The 23,897-nt window shown below is 40.6% G+C and overlaps 1 protein-coding gene across 1 annotated transcript in view; it reads left to right on the top strand.

Annotated features, from left to right (window-relative positions):
• Slc9a9 (solute carrier family 9 member A9) overlaps positions 1-23,897 on the top strand; it is a 576,880-nt gene that overhangs the window by 143,349 nt on the left and 409,634 nt on the right. The window contains exon 5 of the mRNA XM_052187635.1: positions 6,371-6,486. Within this exon, the coding sequence (XP_052043595.1) occupies positions 6,371-6,486 (116 nt within the window). The remainder of the gene's footprint in view (positions 1-6,370; positions 6,487-23,897) is intronic.

The raw sequence follows: 23,897 nt of genomic DNA, 5'->3' as shown, positions 1-23,897 counted from the left end.
TTGTCCAGCCCTCGCCTGTCATTGTCAGCTACTAATTTCAGTCACCCCTGGCAACCTCTGCCCCTAGTTGGCCATTCTGAGGCACCCGAAAAGCTTTCTGTGAAGGGCAGACTGGGGAATTCTATGGAAATATGTGGCTGCCAATGAGTTAACTTTTTAGCCTCCCAGTTAAAATATTCATAACTAATTGTCTTATTAATAACGTAGCATCGACAATAATGTGCTGATATACAAATAGCAATGTAACAATAACTTATTACAGTTAGCAGTGATAGTGATTTAGATCAGTAAGAGTGAAAATGGGCACAAGACTGTGCTGGGTTCCGTTTTTGAGGATTTTCTTTTTTCGATTGTTTTAATTAATTAATTGATGTTAACTCAAGGAAGTAACTATGAGTTTAATTACTTTATGTCCAGTAGTTCAGCTGGAGTAAATTTGTTATTCACATTTTCCAAGGAAATGTGTGTGTACCCCCCCCCCCACACACAGATTTCAAAAGTGTTTCAAAGCCATTGAAAAGCTGTGCAAAGTGTTAGCGCTTGTCCACCCGGATTCAATTCAGCAGACACTAGCTGTGTGACTGTTTAACCTCTGTGACTCTTGATTGTCTCATTTGTGAAGGGGATAATTATAATACCTTCCTCAGAGAACCATGAGGATTAAATAGCACAGTGACTGCCTATTGTCTGTAACAGAACTCGCTCATGTCCATAATTGTTTGTTTCTACTGTGGTTATTATATTGAAGAACTGGGGGAACGCAGTGAATCAGAAGAGAAGTTCACATTTAATTCCTTTTACGTAACTGCTATGAACAGTCATAATGGATCCTATACTGTTCTAGCTTGCTTTCTATTGCTGTGTGATAGACCATAACCAAAAAGCAACTTTGGGAGGTGTAGGGTTCGAGCGGGGTGGTAGAGGTGAATGTTAGGGTGTAGAGTGGTTAGGGAGTAGGGTGTGAGTACTTCAGTCTTACTGGAATGAAGGACCAGGGAGAGAGTGGAAAAAAAAAAGACAGACAGATGGCCACAGGGATAGAAAGCTGAGATCAGATGGTTGGGCTCTCAGAGAAACTCCAACTCCAAGAAGCACAGCACTGAACAGGGGAGTGGTGTTCAGGGTGTAAACACCCAGTACAAAATTATGGTGAGCATTCTCTGCACGCACTATCAATACCCACAGTCAGATACACCCCTCTACCCATGGAAGGCTTCATCACTTCATTCTAAGTCTTATCTGCGGAAAGCTTGGCCATTCCCAAGGGGTTGAGGTCCTTGCTATGGCTGTACCTATATCAACAACACACATCTTACACATTGTACATACAACAACCTCCTACACTCAGGGCTTCGTTCACTCCTCACCAATAACAATAGCCAGGCCACACCTGAGACTATAAGCACCGGCACTCTGTGCTTGAGGATAGCCACCTCAACATTCAGACAAGTCCCAGCATAGCTGTCTCTTCCTGGAGAGATGGCCAGCACTTACTCAGTCCACAAGGACTTGGTATTCCCAATCTGGAGCTAGAAGCCTGGGAAGTTCCTGAAGAGCCACTGGTCCCTCTTCCAAGATGAAAGCTTGAACTTGTGCGGGTTCTGTTGTCAGGGAAGGCACAAGCAGTGCTGGCAACAGTGGAGTGGCTCAGTTCAATGGCAGGAAGGAAGGGAGTCATGGCAACAGAGGATGATCTTCCTTCTGATGTGCCCTTTCTTATCAGGGTGTGAGCTGTCGCACATCAATCAAGGCGATTCCTCAGGGGAGGTTCCCTATTAAGGGGATTTTAATTTGTGGCAAGTTGACCTAAGAACTAATCACCATAGACGATAAGGGTGTCTTTGGCTTGTATGCCCATGGCATATTTCATTAGTGAGGGGAGTCGGAGCAGGAACCTGGGGGCAGGAATTGATGCAGAAACCATAGAGGAATGGTGTTCACTCACTCGCTTTCCATGGCCTGCTCAGTTTGCTTTCTTATATTACCCAGAACCACATGACCAAGGGTGGCACCTCTAATAGTAATCTGGGGTCCCCACATCAATTAGTAATCAAAAAAATTCTCCCACAGACTACTTGCTTAGAAGCCAATACAATGGAAAGATCTCTCAATTGAAGTGTCTTCTTCCCACATGATCCTGGCCTGTGTCCTAGCCAGGATGCAGGTTTTTAGTTTTTCTGCTTGAACTGATGCCTAAATTTGCTCAACTTCACAGTTCTTAAATGTGTTATTTATTAAATTTTAATAATAAATTTTCTGTACCCAACACATTCTTGTACACAATGTTAATGGTTTTTAATAGTTGTTTTACTGGTTAGTCATATATACTGTAATTTTCTTTGAATTTTTTGCTGTAATAGATACTTGTGATCTGAAACAAACTGAATGCATATGTTTCAGAACAGATTTGATTAATTTATTGATACTAATTGTTAGAAAATTTTGATGAAGGACAGGCTACCTTACCGTTAGTTTTAAGGTGAATTGCTATATTCATATAAGGACATCAGTTTTGTTTATAGCAAATGTATAAACATGGCTTTTAGCTTTCTCTTGACTTCCTTAAACTTAGGCAGCAGGTGTGTGTGCAGTTTTCTTTTTTCAAATTAATCGCTTGTGAAAAAAATACAATAAGTATATTTCAGTGCTTATTTTCTGTTTCCTATGAAGTTAACCAGTAGATACAGAAGTTAGGGATATGATCATAGTTTGTAATATTTATCATGGCTCTGCAGCCTGATTGTGCTCAGTGTCTAAACTATAGTTCAAACAAGGAAACACCTCTGTGAAGCTGGGATGTAAAAAAGACCCAAAAGGAAGAATATTGAAGACCCTTCCGCTCCCCAAGTTAGAACTGTCCTGAACGTCACTGGGCTGGCTGTACTTGCAGATTCTACCCAAGGGAATGATATGGACAACAGATATTATTTACATTTCTGATTGTTTTCCTTTTTGTTCATCCTATATGCTCAATGAAGGCACAGGTCTTGGTCCATTAATTCTTAGTAGAGATCCTGATGTAGTAGGAATTCAATAAAATACATATATTGAACAACAACAGCAACAACAATAACAAATAAGTTGACTGCAGATTCCCTGGATCTGGAGAAAGTTTTCCTAATTGGGCCCCTGAGGAAATTGTCTAGAACAAGGCCCTTGGACTTGCCTCTTTACAGCTCCTATGGTCATGCTCTACTGGCGCAAACTTACTAATATTAAAGACATTCAGTCTGGTTAAGATTCAACTCCTACCATGGAATCCATACTCTGCAAAGCCATGTTGAGTGTCTTAGCTGTAGTTCACTGTAGAGCCACTCAGTAGTTCAATCCAGAGGATGCTGTTGGCCTCCAGTTTTTTTTTTTTAATTTTTTTTATTCGATATAATTTATTTACATTTCAAATGATTTCCCCTTTTCTAGCCCCCCACTCCCCGAAAGTCCCGTAAGCCCCCTTCTCTTCCCCTGTCCTCCCACCCACCCCTTCCCACTTCCCCGTTCTGGTTTTGCCGAATACTGCTTTACTGAGTCTTTCCAGAACCAGGTGGCCTCCAGTTTTTAGTGATGCTCTAGTACTACCCCTTGGACTGTCTAGAGCAGTGGATCTCAACTTGTGGGTTGCAACACCTTTGGGAGTCGAATGGCCCTTTCACAGGGTTTCATGTCAAATACTGGGCATATCAGATATACACATTACAATTCCTAACAGTAGCAAAGTTACAGTTATGAAGTAGCAACCAGTTGAGAACCACTTCTTTAGAGTAATTATTTGATGGCTTGTCTCAGGGTCCATTGCAGGCAGCTTATCAGTATAGTGGAAAACACTAAAGCCATTCTTCCGGCAGCACATTATGGTGGCAAAATCCCCAGCATTGGAACCAGGCTGTCTCAATTCACGCTTAAGCATCCTGCTTAATTTGCCATGTTAAGCAGGTCTCTGCATCACAGTGTGCTCGCTTTTCTCAGGTGTAAATAGATAGTGTCAACCTTACAGGATCGACTTCGGATAAAGTTAATTAAAGCATGTGAAGAGGCAGAAACTGTAAACAAATGTTTTCCATCTCTGCCTTCATGAGAAATAGTAAGCAGCTCCCGGAGAGTGCCAAGAGCATGGAACACCAGACATTTCTTGTTTTCTTTGTCTTCCAAAGTCTCCATGGGCCATTGTTGTTACCCTAGCTGATGAACAATGTTCTGAGGGTTAGACAGTTTTAATGATACCCTGAAATCATATATGGATGTTATGTGTGTGTGTGTGTGTGTGTGTGTGTGTATGTATATCTTGAATGTGAAAGTGACTGTTTAAATGGAGCTCTGTCTGAACTATTCCCTCAATGAAGTAGTTCTTCTAAGAGAATTAAAAGTGTCTGCTGTTTGACTGTTGAGATCTTTACATCCTTTTTTTTTTTTTTTTGGTATAGAATAGAGTTTATTCAGGCCAGAGGATGGGAGTTAGGGAGGCAGAGAGAGAGAGAGAGAGAGAGAGAGAGAGAGAGAGAGAGAGAGAGAGAGAGAGAGGAGAGAGAGAGAGAGAGAGAGAAGAGAGTAGATAAGTGAAGGCCAGCCATGACCAGGTGGAGAAAGGGGGGAGAGGAGGAGAGCCCAAAGGGCAGAGAGGTGAGAGTGCGATGAGAGAGTGCACGAGATCCAGATCCTTACATCCTAATAGCTGATATTTAGCCTTTTTTTTTTTAAGCCATACTCAGTGGCTCAGCACCTTTTAAACACTTAACTGCAAGTGCATGCGAAGATTTCAAAATCTGGAGATTGATGGTCTGCAGTTTCTAAACACTACTGCTGATTCTAGATTATACTGGCTTGTAGACATGATTTGCTCTGCTACATTTGATAATTTTTCATCAGTTAATTTATTTATTCACTTTACATCCCACTATCAGCCCCCCTCTCCTTCTAGTACCCTTTCACACAGATCCTTCCCCACCCCTTCCCCTACTCTTAGAAGGGGGAGCCCCCTGGCATATCCTGCATAGTTGCCACATAGTCCCTTCCTCCAATCCCCACCCCCAACTCCAGCACATCAATTTACTGCAGGGCTAGGCACATACTCCCCCACTCAGGTCAGACAAGGTGGTCCAGCTAGGCGCGCGCGCGCGCGCGCGCGCGCGCGGGACCCACAGGCAAGCAACAGATTCAGGGTCAGCCCCCTTTCAGTTGTTGGGGGACCCACATGAAGACCAAACTGCATTTCTGCTACATATGTGCAGAGGCTTAGGTCCAGCCCATGCTCATTCTTGGGTTGGTGATCTAATCTTTGGGACTCCCCAAGGATCCAGTTTAACTGACTCTTGTTCTTTCTGTAAAATCTCTGTCCTCTTTGGGTTACTCAGTTCTTCTCCCAACTCTTCCATAAGCTTCCCATCTAATGAATGGCTATGGGTTTCTGTATCTGTTGCCTTTGGCTACTGGGCGGAGCCTCTCAGAGGACAGTTATGCTAGGTTCCTGTCTGCAAGCATAACAGTATCATTAATAGTGTCAGGGATGGTTTTTTGCCCATGGGGTGGGTCTTGATTTTGGCCAGACATTGGTCGGCCATTCCCTCCATCTCTTTTTTATACTTACCCCTGCACATCTTGTTGGCAGGAAACATTTTGGGTGGAAGGTTTTATGGGTGAGTTGCTGTTCTTATGCCTCCTTTGGGAGTCCTGCTTTGCTACAGAAAGTGGCTACTTCAGGATTCATCTCCCCCACTGCTAGGGGGTCTCAGCTAAAGACACCCCCATAGCACCCTGCGGCCTCTTCCTCCCCTGCCCCCTTCCCAAATCTTTGGTATGTTGTAGAGATGCCCCCAACCACCCACCTCTGATTTCTCTTCTCCCTTCCCTGCTCTTCTTATACCCGGCTCCCCTGTTCCCCTCCCCCTCTCCTCTGCTACCCAGTTTCCTCCCTCCATCCACTCTAAATATCATTCTGAGTGAGGTAACCCAGACCCAAAAGGATATGCATGGTAAGTAGACACTTATAAGTGGATATTAGCTATAAAGTATAGGATAACCACAGTAAAATCCACAGGCCCAAAAAGCCAAATAACAAGGAGGGCCCAAGGGACTCTGGTTGAATCTTTTTCAGAAAGGGAAATAAAATAGATATGGTTTGACAATTTTTTATACATCCTTGAAGCTTACCTTACTTTGCAGAGCATATGCTAGCAAATGCTCTGTTAACCATTTGCTAGGTAAATGAATTGTGATATTCAGTGAAAATATCATTCAGAGCTGAGAGAACCCAGAGGCCGTGAGTAGGCCACTCATGGTGGTGGTCTATGCATGGTACATTTAGGATGTTCTCTGAGACAGCATGGATTTGCACAGAATCCAGCTCCATGTTCAAAGGCCTTCGGTTTCTCTTTTACAGGTTAATTATGTATGGCTTTGTGAAAGCCATGGTACATGCTGGCCAGCTGAAGAGCGGAGACTTCCACTTCACTGACTGTTTATTTTTTGGTTCACTGATGTCTGCTACAGATCCAGGTAACTGTTCAAATAATGCATTTCTTTCTTTGAAGAGTCAAACATTTAAATTGATGGTTTCTCCACAGGCCGTCATTTTTGTCTCCCTGGTAATAATTCTTCATTCCTCATCATAGGCTGTTGACACATCTGTAAGTGAATTAAATAAAAGGTTAAGAAAGAAATAGGCAATATCAGACAGCTCCCGAGAAATTGGTCAGAAAGCAATCTCCATGGTGGAAGGGACTTTTTAAAGCCATTCTTGCTTCTCTCAAATTTAGAGCCATTCTGAGCTGCTGTCCTTAAGTTTGTCTCTATTCAACATATCTTCTTTCAAAAATTATCTGTTAAATTAAATAGTTTAAACATTTTTTAAAAATTGTTTACTATGGAACTCTTAAAGTTCATCAAAGATAGGGATCATAGTAAAGAGGACTGTTATCTAGCTTTTAGTTGCCCCCAAATGAGCACGTGGTCTCCATCCGATCCAGTTTATTATGACTGTGTTGCATTAACGTGAATTTCAAGTACCATATTTGGTAGGTAAGTACCCTGAAAGTGACTTCCATTGTCACTATAGAAAGGACAACTATTCGAGGCCATGATTTAATAATATGAAATCTCCAGCCACTGTTTAAATATCCTTAGTTCAGTTGTTATTGCCATTACTGGTTTGTTAGTAGTCTATACAAATCATATCCAAGGACAACACATAATACCCTGTTCGGTCTCCTGAGCTGCGTTTAAACTTAAGATCTCCTCTGTCTGCTATGCTGTTTATTTGCTGTTTAGAGAATCAGTGATAGTTTCATGAGTAAACTGAATATGGTTCCTTAAAATGTCCCTGTGTGCCCAGTGATCTTTATGGTTAAAGCTAGAGGCTCAATCAGAATCACCGTCAATTTCTTTCTAGCATGATTCCTTTACAAATGAGGCTGGGGATACCCCATCAGAAGGCAAGTGGTGACTGGTGATTCTGCTGTCAGCTTAGCCATCACACTCATGAATTGGCACTCTAGCAACGACTACCAGAATGTACTTGAGGGTGAACGAAACGGGTTTCTTACGTAATACAATGGAAGAGAATGCTCACTGGGGGAGGTGCTCTTGCCAGCTTCATGCCAACTTGACATAAGGAGGAGTCATCAGAGAGGAGACAGCCCAAACGGAGAAAAAGAAAAAAGTCTCCATGAGATTGGGCTGTAGGTAGGCAAGCCTGTAGGATATTTTCTTAATTACTGATTGATGGGGAGGGCCTGGCACATAGCTGGTGGGGGCCTGCTCCTAGGCTGGTGGTCCTGGGTTCTATAAGAAAACAGGCCAAGAAAGCCATGGGGAGCAAGCCAGTATGAAGCACTCCTCCCTCCTGTCTGCGTTCCTTCCCTGAGGTCTTTTGATGATGAATGGTGATGTGGAAACATGAGTCAAACAAACCTTTTCCTCCTCAAGTTACTTTGCTCCTGGTGTTTCACCACAGCAGTAGCAACGCTGACAGCAGGGAGCAATGGGATGTCCCAGAGGGTGTGATAAGCGAAGGGCTTGTGATGGGTCGTGGGTTTCCATTTGTGATATTTAGAGAAGGTTTAAGGGGTAAGGACTTTACTTTGGATTAGATGTGTCAGGAAGTAACCATAATTATCCACTTGATTGTGTCTTATCTTAAAAGACTTAAGACCAGACCAGACAATCTATAATTGATAAAGAAGCCATTTCCCTCTTCGTGGTTAGAATAGGGGATGTTCGTCATTTGGCTTGGATGATACTCATTGTGTTTAGGGATGATGATGTAGCTCTCTTGTTTGTGTTCTGCTCCATCCTGGTTACAGAGTGACCTTGCCTGAGGTTGTTCCGTGGAACTGTTTAATGTCCAACAGGGGAACAGTAGACCCAGTGGATGGGAGCAGCCAACACCTCCTGACCAGTAGTGCTGCCCTCAAATGGGCATATTCTCAGGCTCAACCTCAGACCCCAGAATCTAACAGTGAACATAGCTAACTCATAGGCACAGTTTGACAAGTTCTATTGCAATTCCCTATCTACCATGGGCTGCTCCAGGTCGCATTGATGGTTACTATTTAACCTAGTATAGTCTCTTCAAAAAAGGTTCCCAGTTCAACTATTTGAGCACAGTGTAATATCAACAAACAAGAGCCAAGCAAGACAAATAACTGAGAATTCCCTCCAACTTACTAATTTCAAAAATAATGCGTTGTTTCCATGCCATCCTCTACATGTTGCCACCAAAACAGGTTTTTAAAATACATCTTTCTGAATGCATGGATTTTAATGTAATTGTTATGTTTCAGTCTATGCTGGCTAGACTCCTTTTTTTAAAAAACAAGGAAGTTCTTCATGTTTCTCCTGTATCCTTTTGACATGACCCTAGTGATCTTTGATAAACTTCTTGCATTTGAGTAGGTCTAATGTTCCAGACTTATTATCTATGACTTCTGTCCTTCAGTTTAAATATTAGCCAACTCTCCAAAGAGTCTCCATTCTTTCAAGAAGAAAATTTCCTTAAGGACCAGTTTTGCTACTAAGTGTTTTCATTGCCATTGGATAGGTGTCACCCTTTTTAGAACATCTGTGTTTAGGCAGCTATATCATAAATTCATTAAAACTATACCATAAATTGATTAAATTATACCATAAATTCATTTTAATATTTTCAGCTCAGTTTTAGGATTATAGAGATTTTATTATGATGGCTTGAATTTTAATGTACATTTGCAGTTTTTCTGCCTCCTACTGCATAATATAATTTTTACTTGCTTAAAACATACATTCTCAAAATTATCTCATATACATATTATTGCTAAATATATAACAATTAAAAATGGCTTAAAATTTCATGTGGTTATTTTTAGTCTTTAAGTAAAAAGTTTTTCTATTTTTAAATCACTGAAATAATTCCAGTGTGTGGTTAAGTCCCAAGTCCATCACAATAAGGTTCTTCCAGTCCACTGTGTTTTAGTTTAGTTTTGTTTTAAAATTAAATTAAATGTCTCAAGGATTCAAAACAAAAAAGACCCTACTGGGATTGGGGTAGAGAGTCTAGCTGCTATCCCTGTCTGTTCTGCCCTAACTTTTGAGACATTTTGGTAGTTGTTGGGTTAAATTTCTATTCTTAAATTTAGGTTCACATGCAAACATAACCACCCTTTAGTATACACTGTTATACTGGACCTGTTAGTTTTGTTTAATTAGTGACATGTTTTTAGACATTGGCAGCATCTAAAGATTTCCCTTGCTCCCTTTTAAAGCTACAGAATAGGCCACTCTTTAGCCAATCTGCTATTGATGGGCATTTGAAGGTGTTTTCTTGTGCCTTTAAATTAGTAATAGTGCTGCAATTAGCAGCTCTCAAATTAGTAGCTTTTCATGTGTTTCCAGTGTGTCTTTGAGATTGATTCCTAGAAATAGCTATTCCTAGATACTAAAATTCTCCCTGAACTGTCTTCCAGTCTGTATTCGGCATGTGATCTATGGAGGTTTATTTTCCTCAAAGACACGTCAAGCAAACTTAGGATCCCCTACCTACCCACTCCCCACCCCCCACCCCCATCCCCCACCCCTGTAGGTTAGGGAATTTCCCTGTGGTCTGCCCAAGCATCTCTCTTATTATGGATAAGGCTGTAACATTTACTTACATCTTAAGAGGATAGAAGAAGGGTTTTCCCCCCAACCTCTGGTTGGGAGCCCATGGTGTAGAGGAGAGAGTCAGAGATCCATGTAGTGTAAAGAGATAGACTGCTCCAACCCCTGGAAGAGGGATAACTTGGCTATTCCATCTCACACCTCCATCTGTTGCTGGGAGATTTACACTGCGTCTCTCAATAATTCCACACTATATCACATGTCTCCCACTGCAGAGGTGGCTTGGCAACAGCTAGAAGCTAAGCTCCAAGGAAAAGATTTCTTCCTTAGTGATTTTCGAGCTAGTTAGGGCTATAGCCTTCAGCTAAATAGGAATACTCTACCTTTTAGTGTTGGGTCAAATTCCAGGTCACCTTTACCTATATGCGTATGTAAGAAAACACCTTGTCCATTGTATCTCAACTCTGGCTTTATTGCTACAGCCTGAATATGCTGAATTCTGACAGACTCAGCTGTCTTCAAGCATCAGTGTGACTGAGTGGGTTCCTTCTTTACTGGTGATATTCCCGAGGTTATGTTTTTTTTTATTCGATATATTTTTTATTTACATTTCAAATGATTTCCCTTTTTCTAGCCCCCCGACTCCCCGAAAGTCCCATAAGCCCCTTTCTCCCCCCCTGTCCTCCCACCCACTCCTTCCCACTTCCCCGTTCTGGTTTTGCCGAATACTGCTTCACTGAGTCTTTCCAGAACCAGGGGCCACTCCTCCTTTCTTCTTGTACCTCATTTGATGTGTGGGTTATGTTTTGGGTATTCCAGTTTTCTAGGTTAGTATCCACTTATTAGTGAGTGCATACCATGATTCACCTTTTGAGTCTGGGTTACCTCACTTAGTATGATGTTCTCCAGCTCCATCCATTTGCCTAAGAATTTCATGAATTCATTGTTTCTAATGGCTGAATAGTACTCCATTGTGTAGATATACCACATTTTTTGCATCCACTCTTCTGTTGAGGGATACCTTGGTTCTTTCCAGCTTCTGGCAATTATAAATAGGGCTGCTATGAACATAGTAGAGCATGTATCCTTATTACATGGTGGGGAATCCTCTGGGTATATGCCCAGGAGTGGTATAGCAGGATCTTCTGGAAGTGAGGTGCCCAGTTTTCGGAGGAACCGCCAGACTGATTTCCAGAGTGGTTGTCCGAGGTTATGTTTTAACAACATAGAAAACTGACTGAAATGGGGTTGGGGGGGATCCAGCTAGTAAATGGCTATTTACCTGCCTTGTGTCAAGTGGCTAAGTGGACCAGTCCTTTAAAATAGAACATTGGCTTGCAGCCAGGAGGAGAGCCCAGGGCACGGAGTCCACCTTCTGTGTCTGGCATGCACAGCTCTGCGACGTTGTACAGCCACTTCAGTTCCTTAGATTTCACAGGTTCCTGCAGGTGGAAGATATGCAATCTTCTGCCTTCCCGCCTCAGATGGGGACACTGCTTCTTCATCTGTAAAACGGAAAGTTATGACTCTGACTTTCATGCCCTTCCAGTTCTGATGGCATGGGATTCTTATTTCCGTGAGATTTCTTTTAAAATAAACTTTAGTTTTAAAGAAACTAGAAAATTAACCTACAAGCCAGCTGGCTGGAGAGGTTGAGGTTCTAGCCCCACTCAGCAAATGCTGCCATGATTTCAGATAGCAGAAGCCTGTAGCCCTGGGTTCCCTTCCTTTACTGAGAGTTAATTGTTATATTAAAACACATTGAACCCACTCTCTGCTAAATTGGTGTAATTTAAGGTCTTCAATAACCTTAAAACACTTAGTTAATCTTACCCCACAATTATTCATTTATTGCCTAAATTCTCATGACTCACTAATTTATGAAAGAGAACCTGTGCTCTCCAGGATTGGCGCTTCTTGGCCCTCTTTAAATGAATCCTTTCCCGGTTAGCTGCAGCCAAGCCAGGGGGCATTACCTACCCATATGTATCTGTTAGAGAAACACGTTCTGGCTTTACATCTTCCTGCCATTGCAGACTCTCTCCAGCTAGTTTGGTGTGCACCAGTTAGTGAATCTCCTAGTTTAGCCAGGAGAATTTGACCATAATTTGATTAATTTCATGCCACCAATGAGACACTTGCTGCTGCTGGGACAGTGAGTGTATAACTAGGGTCAGACCCTGAGACAGTACAGGCAAGGCAGAGGGTCCAGGGGCATCCACTCAATCTGTGAGTCAGCTTACCTCCAGGAAAGTTCAGAATAAGGGGATCAAAAAGATGGGGCAAAGACAAAGAAATTTCAATGCAGTAACACAAAGCCACAACACGGGGAATGAAGATCTGCCTTAATAATTCTGCTTTCGGGCCTTCAGGTTGTGAGGCCTGGGAGGGAGCCTTCCACTGTTCTCTCTCTTCCTGGCTCATTCTTCACTGACTTGGGACACTTTGATAAATTTAGAATACCCAAGATAAGGATTTTGATTAAGAAGATGTAAATGCGCTTATGGGCAGGTAGGTAAGATACAAGAGGGGCCTTTAAAGACTGAAGAGACATGGAGTCCCCAGCCGAGCCACAGGCCTTGTATGTGACTGTTTCCACTCCACCTTCTTCAGGGTCTCTGCTCAAGTGTCACCTCTGAGGCAGGGTTAGCTGGGCCCAGCCTCTCTCCCTAATCACCTCCAGATGCTGGTCCTTCCGTCTGTCAGCAGCACTGACCACTAACAATCAGCTCAGTCATTTTGATTGATCTATTTATTTTGGCCTGATGCCTTTGTAGGAGAGCTTTTTACCTGTCTTTTAAAGTTAATAAGGTTTTTGGTGCATTAATGGATATGTTTGTGGAAGAAACTGTAAGAGCCAAGTCTGGAACATTGAAAAGAATCTCCTCTGAATTTGAAATGGGAAGCAGTTGGACATACAGGTCACTGTCAATAATCAGATATCTCATGGCCCCAGAAGGGACAGGGACACAAGGTACAGATCAACCTCAAGGCAGAACTTCTTTCTCCCTTCTTTCCTGAGAACAACAAGCCATGGTTTATGAAACTTGTAGAAAATGTCATAATGATGTAGTTATTTTAGACTGGACATTATTCCAAGTAATAGCTTCCTTTAGGAAAAGGAAGGATTCCAAACACTACACCATGTATTAAATAATTGCCCAGAGAATTCTAGAAACTCATCCCGGCATTTGACAAGACTGATCCTTCCTGCAAGGTCCATAGAAAGCTTCTCATTCGAGCACGTGTGAGCTGTGCGGGTTTTCGCACTCCATCAATTTCTCTATTTCTTTTTTGGATTTAAATGTCTTCATTTTCTAAGCTGCAGCTGTACTAAGACCCAAATACAGCTGCCGCCGCACTTGGCGATTCAGAAGTTTTAGTTCAGGACTCAAAGCTGGAGGGTGGGTGACTTCATGGGCTCCCTGTTTCTCCCAGGAGAAACACTTCAGGCTGTCTTGGATTTGAGTCAAATTGGCTAAGGTGGGGTCCACAGTCTTGCCTGTTATACACAGGACTACTAAGCACTTAGAATATGACAAGCTCAGCCAATATGTACTACAAGCATAAATATGTCCCTTTGTTTCAAAGGCTTAGCACATGAAAAGCATCTCATTAGTAATTTTTAAAATAATAATGAAGTTGTTTCTGTGGTGCTAAAGAATGAACCCAGGGCTTTAAGCATGCTAAACTGCTGTTATGCCCATGAATATACACATGAGAAATAGTTTTAAACATTAATTACATGTTTAAAATATTACTCATTTAATATTGAGTTAATCAAATTGCTATTAAAATTAATTTTACCTGTTTATCTTTACTTATTTTTTAAAATATGACTACTAAAAATTGTAAAATTATGAGTGTGGTTTCCATTACCCTGCTGGACAGTGCTTCAGTAGAGCAATGCCAATGGGTAATGTTGTAAGACAAATATATGATCCTTAATAAAACTAGCACAACAATTTAAAATTAAATAAAAGAATAGGTATGCTTATAGGATATGGTGGTTTGAATAGGAGTGGCCCTCATAGGCTCATAGATTTGAATGCTTGGTTATTAGGAAGTAGTTCTACTTAGATTAGTAGATTAGGAAGTATGGCCTTGTTAGTGGAGGTGTGATCTTATAGGAGGAAGTGTGACACTGGGGGTAGGCTTTTGCATTTAAAGACCCAATGGCTTTCTCTCTTCCTGTTGCTTGAGAATCTGGATGTAAAATTCTTCTCCAGCACCATGTCTGCCTGTGTGGTGTCATGCTTTCTGCAATTAGGATAATGGACTAAAATGTGGTACATTTAACACAATTTAACAACGTTTAACACACTACTCAGCTAATAAAAAAAATGAATCCGTGAAATTCTTAGGCAAATAGATGGAACTAGAAGAATAGGATATCATCCTGAGTGAGGTAACCCAATCACAAAAGAACACACATGGTATGCACTCACTGATAAGTTAATATTAGCTCAGAGGCTTGGGATACCCAAGACACAATTCATAGATCAAATGATGCCCAAGAAGACAGAAGAACAAAGTATGGATACTCTGGTCCTTCTTAGAAAGGGGAACAAAATACCCACAGAAGGAGATACAGAGACAAAGTGTGGAGCAGAGACTGAGGGAAAGACCATCCAGAGACTGCCGCACCTAGGGATCCATCCCATATACAGTTACAAAACCCAGATACTATTGTGGATGCCAACAAGTGCTTGATGACAGGTGCCTGATAAAGCTGTCACCTGGCCAGTGCATGACAAATACAGAGGGGGGCACTCTCAGCCAACCATTGAACTGAGAACAGTGTCCCCAGTGGAAGAGCTAGAGAAAAGACCCAAGGCGCTGAAGGGGTTTGCAGCACCATAGGAGGAACAACAATATGAGCCACCCAGTACCCCCAGAGTTCCCGGGGACAAAACCATCAACCAGAGAGTGCACATGGAGGGACCCATGTCTCCAGATGCATATGCAGCAGAGGATGGTCTTGTTGGACATCAAAGGGAGGAGAGGCCCTTGGTCCTGAGAAGGCTTGATGCCCCAGTATAGGGGAATGCCAGGACAAGGAAAAAGGAATGGGTGGATTGGTATGCAGGGGGAGGGGGATGAGTTAGGGGATTTTGCAGGGGGAAACCAGGAAAGCGGACAACATTTGAAATGTAAGTAAAGAATATATCCAATAAAAAATTATTTAAAAAAATAGGATAATGGACTACACCTCTGAATGTAAGCCAGCCTCAGTTAAGCGTTGCTATGGTCATGGTGTCTCTTCACTGTGCACGCGTGGGCACACACACACACACACACACACACACTAAAACCATTGACTAAGACAACTGGCCACTTGGTAGATTATGACATTTGCTGAAATACAGATGATTACATTTAATAAAATTGAACTAATATGTTTGGACTTTTCTTTCCAAAATTCCCTTTCCAGTCTCGTTTTTTTTCCCCCCACTGGGTTTACATCCATGCTTCAGAAGCAAAGCAGAGAAAAAAGGGTTGACTTAAATACCATAGATGTGCCTTCTAACCTGTAAACACTGCAGCCTCTGACCTGGGGAAAGGCAGCTTCAGTAATCTCCAACCCGAGGGTCTCAACTGATCCTCTCCTTAGCAGAACATAAAGAAAAGGCCTAACAGACTCAGATCACTCTGTGTGTGTGTGTGAGTGTGTGTGTGTGTGTTAAATAACTATTACTTGTTTTAAATATACAGTTTGTCACAAAACCAGCAAATCTGACAATCTATATTAGTCCCATTTCAAAGTGTATTGAGACATTTGTTGTTCCTGAATTGGATAAACTCAATACCAGAAATAAATGTTTACGTAAAAGAAGTCAATAAAGACCACTCATGTAGTCAGTTGGAAAAATATAGACCATAACTCTTCCCATGAAGATTAGGGTTTATAGCTGATGTACATTATTGGTTCAGTTCTCCAATTAAGCAAGGAAACATACAGAATACAATATGATTCATTATTTGTCATTGTCATCGCTAAATGACATTTAGTGACTATGTGTAAGAAAGTACCTACAGATGCCTCGGAATACAAAGGGCTTGCTGCTATGGACTGCATAATACACAGGTGGCAAATAAATAAAAAAAAAAATGTTGATTCTTGTTTAAGAGCAGTCTGCTCGGTGGGATGGGCCCATGCTGAAGCCTGCACTCTACCTGAGCTACGGGGGCCTCAGTTTCTCCATTTATACAATGGGGATAAGATTTATTTAAAGGCTTGTCTTTGTGAGTAAATGATCTGATGCATGTTTTGTGTTTTTGTTGTTTTGTTTTTAAAGATTTATTTTTTTATCATCGATATATATTTATCTCTGTCTTCAGGCACACCAGAAAAGGGCACACGATCCCATTACAGGTGTTTGTAAGCCACCATGTGGTTGCTGGGAATTGAAGTCAGGACCTCTGGAAGAGCAGTCAGTGCTTTTAACCACTGAGTCATCTCTCCAGCCCCACTGATACATGTTTTAATAGGTGTCATTATCTTACAGTGACACTGAATGCAGATGTCATGTTTCCGTCACTGTAATAAGATGTGCACGTTTGTGTTTGGCTTTCTGGCATTAGTGCTGAATTCTTCATCCTTAGTGGGCTGTACCCTGGATGGCTGCTTTCCTTTGAGGACTGCATGGTTGAAGTAGGAAGCGTTATGTGTAAAATGTGTTGATTTTACTTTAAGGAACAAAGAACACTTTTACTTCTGTTCCTTCAGATAGATAGAAGATAATGGTTCTTAAAATTAAATTTAGGCCTTGTCATTAAAATTAGATAGTATCATTTTACCCCTAAGGATCTAGAATCATCTGCAAGCATGAGCAAGAGCCTTTATCTTGCAAGAACTTTCAAAACCTCACAGAAACTTCCCAAGAGATTGAGGAGCCACTACTATCGCCAAGTAATCTGTTCACGTTCAGATAGATAATCAGATTGTTTGTTCTGTCTGTAATCAGAACCCAAGTGCGATCCACAGGTGGCATACCCCCCACCTTCTTTGTTAATACAGAGCCATGCCCCCTGACACTGTGTCTTTTGAGCTGTTGAAGAGATGAGGTCACTTCTATAGGAGGAAGTTCATTCTGGGCTGGACAGTGTGCTCCCTGCTGTACTACTGTTTCTCTCAATATGCAGTTCTCTAAGTGATGGCTAGCTTCCCCCACAGGCTTATCTCCCACAGTTCCTTATGGTCTGGGTACGTTAGGACTGACACAATGGTATATATATATGTGTGTGTGTGTGTGTGTGTGTATTCTACCTTTTCTTCAAAATCTTTATCTATAATTATTCCTACAACGAATCTATGTTCTGTACTTATTCCAAGTCATTCCTTATATATCAAAAAGGATTATACAAACATCATCTGGCTTCTTGTTCAAATGAACAATCCATAAACAAACTTCTATTGTAAACATGTATTAAATTTAACTACACAGACACCATTGCACCTAAAATACTAACAGCAATGCTTGTGGTAGGTGAAGTAATGGCCCTGCAAAGCCCTAGTAACTACTAACACCTATTAACACAATTGCATTAACTTTCTTGACTCAAGAGACTTTGAATATATGATGAAGTTAAGTTGAGGAAATTATCCTGTCTCAAGACGTGGGACTTTACAAATTGGAGCCCCCTCCCTGGCTTTGATTGGAGAAGATGAGTGTGAAAAGAAGGCCTAGGAAGATACAATGTGGCTACTGAAGTTGGAGGAAGGGTGTGGCCATCCAAGGGATGTAGGTGGGTACTGCCAGCTGGAATGGTCAAGGAAGCTGATTGTCTCCTGAAGCCTTGTGTTACTTTTCTGTGACTCTGATGAAACACCTGGCAAAGACATCTGAAGGAAGCTTGGACTTATTTTGTCTCATACTCTGTCATGGTAGGGAAGCAGGAGTGTGAGGTCACATATCATCAATCCTATGGGACTGGAAGTGGGGCCTTGCTATAAACTCTGAAGCCCTGCTCAGGTTATCTGCTTCCATCAGGGAGGCTCTGTCTCCCACAACAGTCTTCCACACAGTACCGTGAGGTAGAGACCTAGGGTTCAAATCCCCAAGATTATAAAAGACAATTTACATTCAAAACACCAGCAGGATTGCAGCCCTGCTTTAATTTTATCCTACTGTGATTTGTATTGAGTTATAAGATGCTAACTTTGTGTTCTTTTAGGATACTAAAGTTTCAGTTTGCTGTGGTAATAATTTAATACTAATGCAATTCTTAAATATCAGCAATATGCAATTAGGTTAAAATGTCCCAAACTGCCTCATATAGCTTACTATTGCTGCTTTCTTTGATCAAGAATCCAGACAATATGTGCTCATTGCTTTTAGAAATAATTTAAAATAATAAAATTATTATTTTATTATAGGATGCTTTTCTAAAAAAGAGATTTCAAGAATGGTGTAATCTCGCATTTTTACTTACAGAGAACACACAAAGGTTTAAAGATGGGTAATTTGGCTCTACAACAATCATTTGCCAAGTTAGCATTACTAACTGGAAGAGCAGAATAATCTATCACTTGGGGGCCAAGAGACAGGATGGTCTGAGGATCCATGAGCAACCTGGACTACTTAGCAAGTCCCCAGTGTGACCTGGGCTACCACATGAGAGCCTGTATTTAAAACATTGTTCATATTTATAAGAAAATGTAGAATCACCTTGAAAATACCTTTGTGTGTACCTTTGAGTTGGAGGGTGTTTCCAGCTGGACTGGGAAGACTTTCTTGATTGTGTGACACCTCCATGGATCCTAGACTGAATAAAGAGAGGGCCAGCCAAGCATCGGCATCTGCCTTTCTCCACTCCTTGACTGTATACGATGTCACCAGCTGCTTCATGCTTCTGCCATCATGACTTCCCTGCCATGATAGATTGAGCCTTGAACTGTGAGCCTAAGTAGACAACAAAATGTTGGTTGTGTGACATATGTTGTCCCAGGTAAAAGAAAAATAACTAAAACAGTATCGTGATTAGTTTAGAGGGTTCCTGGGGGGTAGACAGTGGGTTCTGGGAGAACAGCAACCTTAGTCTGCTTCCTCTACATTCTGTTGCTCCGTTTGTTATTTGTCTGACTTTTCTAAGCTCTTGGTTCCTAGGATGTCCCTGAGTTTTAGCAAAAGCATGAGCTCTATGTTGTTCCTACACAAGGAGCTTTCTGTATTGTGAATAGTGTGAAGATGTAGATATCTATAGTTGCTGTACAAGAGGTTTCCCATGGGAACTAGAAAGTCATAAATGTAAGAAAAAAATGTGTGTTGTAAACCTGTGCACTTTGGACCTCCATGATAGGAAGAGGGCAGAGGTTGATGTTGATCCGATGTTAGTGAACTTGACCTCGTAGGCTGGTGGCTTCCATCTGGTGCCTGAGAGCTAGCCACACTGCTTAAGCAATGCCTACTGTGCTTCTTCCAGAAGAGAGCATCAGATCCAATGGGGTTGGAATTACAGGCAGTTGTGATGTGTCCATTATAAGTGTGTTGAAGTAGCCTCAGGCTTGCTGAAGAGTGAAGCAAGCACTCTTAACCCTTGAGCCATAACCCCATAAAATAACATTTTAAAGTATTTATATCAGGAAGATAAAACCAGAAACTGGATGACTAAGTCAAGAGATATCACATATAAGAAATGTGAGAGACAGAGTAGTGTTTGGTTTTTTTTTTAATCAAACAAATTAAGTATTATTTTTCTGTGCTCATTAAAGACTCAAACCATCCAATTAAATCCATTTGAACCCATCCAGTTTCAGGCAGTATTGATGAGAAATCCTAAACTGCATATCCAGGCAGCAATCCAAAATTACAAAGAAGAGAACACTAGGTAAAGCAACCACATACAAATATAAAAGAAAAAAAAAAGTCATTTGTAATGAGTACCTTTAATTGTCAATTTGACATAACCTACAATCCACCCAGGCAGTCGATAACTGTTCTTTGTGTGTGTGTGTGTGTGTGTGTGTGTGTGTGTGTGTGACGTGACCAGATGCCTCCAGTTCTTGGACTTAGACTTCCCCACAGTAATGCACTACATACCTGGAATTGTGAGCTAAAATTTAGTCCTCTGCCTGAAGGTACATTTTGTCTGGATATGTTACCACCTCAAGGAAAATGAAGCCAGGACAGCACTGATCTTCTTTTATATAATATTTGGTATAACATTTTGGTATTAGAAGAAAAAAGCATGTGGTATGGTAGTTGCTAAATATATGTTTACAAATTCAGGAAAGCAGGAAGAATTTGATTAAAGGGTAATTATGCTGGGTGCCCTCAATAAACTCTTTTAGAATTAACTATAATAGAGAAATAAAAAGTAATGGATTGAATAATGTAACTAATCAACATGATATATGAGATATTTAATAGGTCTCTACCTCCCTAATGAAAAACTGCTTTTTTGTTAATCAACAAAAAATTTCAAAACTTGGCTGTGTATTTTGCCACAAAGGAACATCAGCAGATTCTAACAAGAATAAAGAATTTGCTAGCAATACTCTCTCATCAAGTTGCCTAAAACTCAAAAGAGATAATAGAATTCTTTTGACGCATTAGAAGAAATCAAGAGGGAAGTATTTCATGTCTAGGATATAAAGCAAAGGGAGCATTGGAGCCATACCCAATAGACACTCGGATGAAATTTTGTGGCATGAAATATATTTGTTATTGAAGAAGAAACTGCAACTATAAAGAAATATAGAACTTAACATAGGAGACTAGATAAAGAAAAATCAAACTAAGTAATTTACAGAAAGGGGGTAATTAATAAAGACAGATGAACAATAAATAATGAAATAAGAAAATAAAAAAAGCAATAGAAAACAAACATTGATGATGTCCAAGATGAACTAACTCAGTGAGCAGCTGTAAGGAGAGATGTAATGTGTGGGCATCTCCAGAGACACAGAATAGATGGGTAACAAGCATCACCTAGTGTGCAGGAGTCAGAACTTCAGACAGCACAACGTTCAAAATAATATTCCAGGCAATGTGGAAAAAACTTTAACTATGATCATAATTACAATAAATTTCTCTGGTAACAAGTAAAACTCTGGAACAAAAGGCTTGGAAGATGGTGAAATACCTACCATTGAAAAGGTACTGTGGTACTGTGGTTTCATAGCTGAACTACAGCTCAATTTAAAAACAAAGAACTCGAACAAGACTTAACTATCATGAGCTGTGTGGAAACGTGAAAGCCTCTGGTTTATTTAAAGATGGCATGGTGCTGAAATCAAACGACTGAAAAAGAGCCACAGCAGAAAGTTGCCACCCACCCTACTCAGACTTGAAAATACTAGAGCTCAAAATAAAACATTTGAAAATAAAAGCTAGAATGTTAGTAGTAAAAATTCCAAGGCAACTACTACATAATGTTAAGTGGACTGGATATACGGTTCAGAGATAAAACACTTGCCCATCACGAGCAAGGCCCTGGGTTCAGTCTCCAGATCCACAAAACTCATTAACTAAGATTAATACTCTATGGATATAAGAGTGGCAGTCCTTATAAAATCTACCAACTTCAGTAGTAAACAAGACACATTATTGTGCCTATTAATGAGATAAAGGCATTTGAAACCATGCAGCAACATTAAAGATGAATTAGAGGTTTAAAACATGAATTAAAATAATTTTATTGTAACTCAAAGCATTTACCACAATCTAATACTAGATATAATCATCTTAACTGCTTGAAACTGGGTAATTCCAAGCTCTATGTGCAGCCAACTTTCTTGAAAGCAATGGGAAATAAAAGAAATATAAGGAACAAGATAGAACTCTAATGCGTTGGATTATCAACAGCTCTTACTCCTGGGTCCATGGCTAGAGGAGAAAGTGACCCAGTGAGCCAAATGGGAGGAAGCTTGTGGAGTCTTATTACTGTAGTGGAAACTTCTACCCATGATACTGTTAGCTCCAAGTAATACTGCAGTGAAAATCAAAACGTAACATCAATGTCTCCCTTTCTACCTTCCCTTTGACCTTTCTGTAGACTCCCCATTGGACAGACAATGGGAAACCAGAGCCAGGAGACTTACAGTTGTCATCACGTGGTCAGTGTTCTCTGGCAGAGAGCAAAGTGATAGATAGATAGATAGATAGATAGATAGATAGATAGATAGATATGCATTAGGATCTGGAGGGACAGATATAAAATCCTGGCATAGTGGTCCAAAGATTGAAATGGGGGAGAGGTATAGGGCAAAAGTCATGTATAGTAGAAGTCAAGAAAAAAAAAAAACGCTACCATTTTTTGTTAACATTTTACTATATAAAACAACTATTACCTTAAATATAACAATTTGTAAGATGCTTGGATATAAGATAAATATGCAACACCTGCTAGCATTAAATATTTTTTTAGCTGGGCCTGATGATAGAAGCCTGTCATCCCACCTACACTGGAGGCTAAAGAAGATGGCTCACAAATTTAAGGCCAGCCTGGCCCACAAAGGGAGCTCAAGACCAACTTGTGCACCTTGGTGAGACACCATCTCCAAATGAAAAATGAACAGTGCTGAAGATATAACGCTTGCCTAGTGTGCATGAAGCTCCAGGTTCAAGCCCAAGAACTGCCTCCCACAATAGCCACATAATATCTAGAAGGTGAATACAAGATCTACAAAATCTGCAGATACTTGGATTTAGTTTTAATATCAAAAAGTGTAACTGTCACTGTAAACAAATGAAGAGGGCAATCCTACAATACAAAGTTTTAATTAGGGACTCTCTCTTTCACTTGCTACTAGATGTTTTTAAGGCTGCTTTCAAATAGCAAGATCCTTAGCAAGCTATGTCAGTGCTGATACTTTTGATGTCTCTTTCCAAACATGCTAATGTCTGCTTTTGGATAACAAATTTTGAAACCTTGTATGCCTGGATATATTTTACTTATATCATCATATTATTAGAGCAATTTATTTAGATACAAAATTGTGCATTCAAACTTACTTTTCCCCCCTATTGCTTTAAATATTGAAATATTTGAAGTTTAAGTATGTATCTCTTTGCATTCTGGGTTTAATTTGCATCTGTGACTCCCATTATCCAGATGTCATGCCCCTATTTCTTGCCTCCTGTCTCTCAATATTTTTAAATGTATTCTCGTGTTTTAAATCTTCCTTCTTCCATCTGGTAGAGCTCCACTGCTGAATTTCCCATTCACCTGGTTCGCTTCTTCAGCTGTAACCAGGGATCCCCCTTCCTACACCATCCTAGTTTCTGCAGTGTTTTTTGTTCTAACTCCTAATTTTGTTTGACACTGGTGTTATGTGATGTGGGATGACGACGACGACGACAACAACAACGATGACGACGACGACTACGACGATGGTGTGTGTGTGTGTGTGCCTGAGCATGTATACCACAGTACACATGTTGAGGTTAGGGGACAACTTACAGGAGCTGTCTTACTCCTTTGTGAATCTCAGGAACTGAACTCTAGTGATAGGTGCCTTTGCTGACTGCTCCATCTTGTCAACAGTGCAATTTTTGTCCCTTACATTTCCTTTCATTTATTTTTAGTTCTCTTTATTATTAATCAATAATATTATTTAATAATAATTCAATAATAAATTTAATAATTTAATAATAATTTAATAATAAAACTCTGAAATAACTACTACTGTTTCTGCTTGTTGCTTTTCTGTGTTATAACTCTCATAGCTCCTTTGGAAACATCAACAATTAGACATTAGGCATTGCAGCCTGTCATCGCCAACATGACTACAGCTAATCACTTTCACTTGCTAACATTTTTCTAGCCCAGTTACCTGGGATAAATTACTTTCAGGAGCCATTAGCCACAGTGATCAGTCTTTTGTTTTG

This window comes from Apodemus sylvaticus, chromosome 7, assembly GCF_947179515.1.
Source record: "Apodemus sylvaticus chromosome 7, mApoSyl1.1, whole genome shotgun sequence".
Classification (NCBI taxonomy): Eukaryota; Metazoa; Chordata; class Mammalia; order Rodentia; family Muridae; genus Apodemus; species Apodemus sylvaticus.
Note: the sequence above shows the minus strand (reverse complement) of the source record. Positions and strands in the feature narration are given on the sequence as shown.